Raw genomic sequence first — 2,355 nt, 5'->3', positions numbered from 1 at the left:
GAGCGAAAAACCAGCGTGACGAAAAGAGGACTTCTACCTGGTTGATTTTGAAAAATTCGACGTGTCCCAGGATTACAATGGTCGCGGCACGGAACGAATCGTATTTTCCAAACAGCATATCCTTCATCGAGATGCAGCCGGTGCTTTCGTTTCTTCGAGCACACTCAAAGATCGCCGCAAATGGCCGGTTCATGGTGAAAAGTGAAAATCTACGCAATATCTCACCTGCAGAATGGACTGGCACCGCCATTTGTCGCTCGATCCTCCCTCGATAACGCAAGAAATATACGATAGTTCGTTGGTCTCGTTCAGGCTAGCGCATTATCGATGACTGCATTTTTGTTCGACAGAGGGAAACCTTTCAAATAGCTCTGGGACCCAGGCAATTAATAAGATCCTTTCTCTATAGAGGATTTTTATGACTATCCTATGTGGCCAGTTTTAGTTTATAGAAAAACATATCTTCGCATATAAGATAATCATTACGAGATAGATGTACGCATAAATATCATAAAACTGATAAATACGAAGCAAAGAAATATAACATCGAACGAAGAAAATGTAAATACATTGGACATTCCAAATGTATATCATATCCTGTTAGAAAACATATTCTGATGTTTCATCAACAGTGAAATCGAGAATTCTAACATTGATAATTGAAAATTAAGGAAACATCGATTACTATCAAAAATTTTAGTTCAATTTTAGAACAACATTGAACATTTCAAACTTTCTGGAATAGTAAATTTTTAGCATCAAGTTTCTGTTCAAATTATGAAGCCATTTGCTACAACCAAAATTTTCGGTAATATTGGGTTGGTAATAAAGTGATTGCGTGTTTTAAATAAGAAGGAAAATTCAAAATTTTTGCTTACAGATATAACTTTATTCAATTAGGTATTGCCCGTTTTTGTCGGTGAACTTTTGTCATCTTTCAGGCGGTGTCATAATTCTATGTTTATGAAACTTCTGATTTTTGCCAGCAGAAAACTGAATTAAATGTGATTTTACATTATCAGCGTCATTAAAAATTGTACCATTTAAGGAGTTCTGCATGAAACGAAATAAATGGAATGAAGGCGCAAGGTCAGGGCTATATGATGGATGTAACAACACATCCCAATCTATGTTCCAATAATTTGTGGCGAGTAACCAAAGATGTGTGGAGCTTTGCATTATAATGCTGGAAAACAATACCCTTACTATTTGCCAATTTTGGCCGTTTTTCTTGAAGTGTATCGCTCAGTTTGACGAGTTGTTGAACGTACACGTTTGAATTAATCGTTTGGTTTCTTGGTAAAAATTCAAAATACTGAATTCCTTTATAATCCCACCAAACTGACGGCATAATCTTTTCTTGGTGAATCTCAGCTTTTGGTGTCGTCTGGGCTGGTTCATCTTGCATCAGCCACGATCTTTTCCCATTAACGTTGTTATAAACTATCCACTTTTGGTCGCCAGTAATCAGTCGTTTCAGAAATGGATCAATTTCGTTGCGTTTCAGAAGCGAATCGCAGATGCTAATGCGTTGCATCGAACGAATTTCTTTAAGCGAATGAGAGACCCATAAATCGAGTTTCTTGACATAGCCAAGCTGTTTTAATTTTTTTTTAATGCATGTATGTGATACATTGAGCTTTTCTGCAATCTCACGCGTTGTGCTATGACGATCTGAATCGATAACGGCCTTGATATGGGTCTCATCAGCTTCAACTGGTCGGCCAGATCGTTGAGCATTTTTCAGTGAAAAATCACCAGAACGAAATTTGGCAAACCAATTTTGACACCGCCTTTCTTTCAAGGCTTCATTCCCACATACGGCACATAACTTCATGTGTGCTTGCGATGCGTTCTTGCCTTTTCGGAAATAATACAATAAAACATATCTGAAATGCGCGTCTTCCACTTTTAAATTCAGATAAAAACGAAACTAAATAACTAATCGATACAATTTTTACTAAATTAAAGGCAGAACTCCACACAACAAGAAAGCAGTATAGGTTAGGTGCTTTGAATACGTTGTCAAAACAAAAGAATGTGCTAAGACCACCTATTGACAAAATCTGGAATCACTTAGTTGCCAACCCAATAATTTTAGATAACTAGTATAATTCAGAGTTACAGGAATATCAACTTTTTACTTGAAACGTTAACCTCGTTCCGATTATGTGATCGAAAATCGTAGACAAAGGGAAGTAATACACGATCCGGATGTCTCCAGGAATTCTTCTTAGGAAAGGATCGCAGTGGCGGTCGATTTCGCAGTGGAGCCAAAAGGGCGATTCAGCAACGCAGTAACGAACTGTCTCTCGGCGGCGAGCATGCGGCAATTAATCAAGCCGCAATAAATTA

General features: G+C 37.7%; 1 protein-coding gene across 1 annotated transcript; it reads right to left on the bottom strand.

The window, feature by feature from the left end:
* Positions 1-1,096: 1,096 nt before the first annotated feature.
* Positions 1,097-1,837, bottom strand: LOC100744567 (histone-lysine N-methyltransferase SETMAR-like). Its single transcript, XM_012385218.2, has one exon. It carries the CDS (start codon positions 1,835-1,837, stop codon positions 1,097-1,099), a length of 741 nt encoding a protein of 246 aa, XP_012240641.1.
* Between the last annotated feature and the right edge of the window lie 518 nt (positions 1,838-2,355).

Source organism: Bombus impatiens, unplaced genomic scaffold, assembly GCF_000188095.3.
Source record: "Bombus impatiens unplaced genomic scaffold, BIMP_2.2 scf_0319, whole genome shotgun sequence".
NCBI classification, from domain to species: Eukaryota; Metazoa; Arthropoda; class Insecta; order Hymenoptera; family Apidae; genus Bombus; species Bombus impatiens.
Note: the sequence above shows the minus strand (reverse complement) of the source record. Positions and strands in the feature narration are given on the sequence as shown.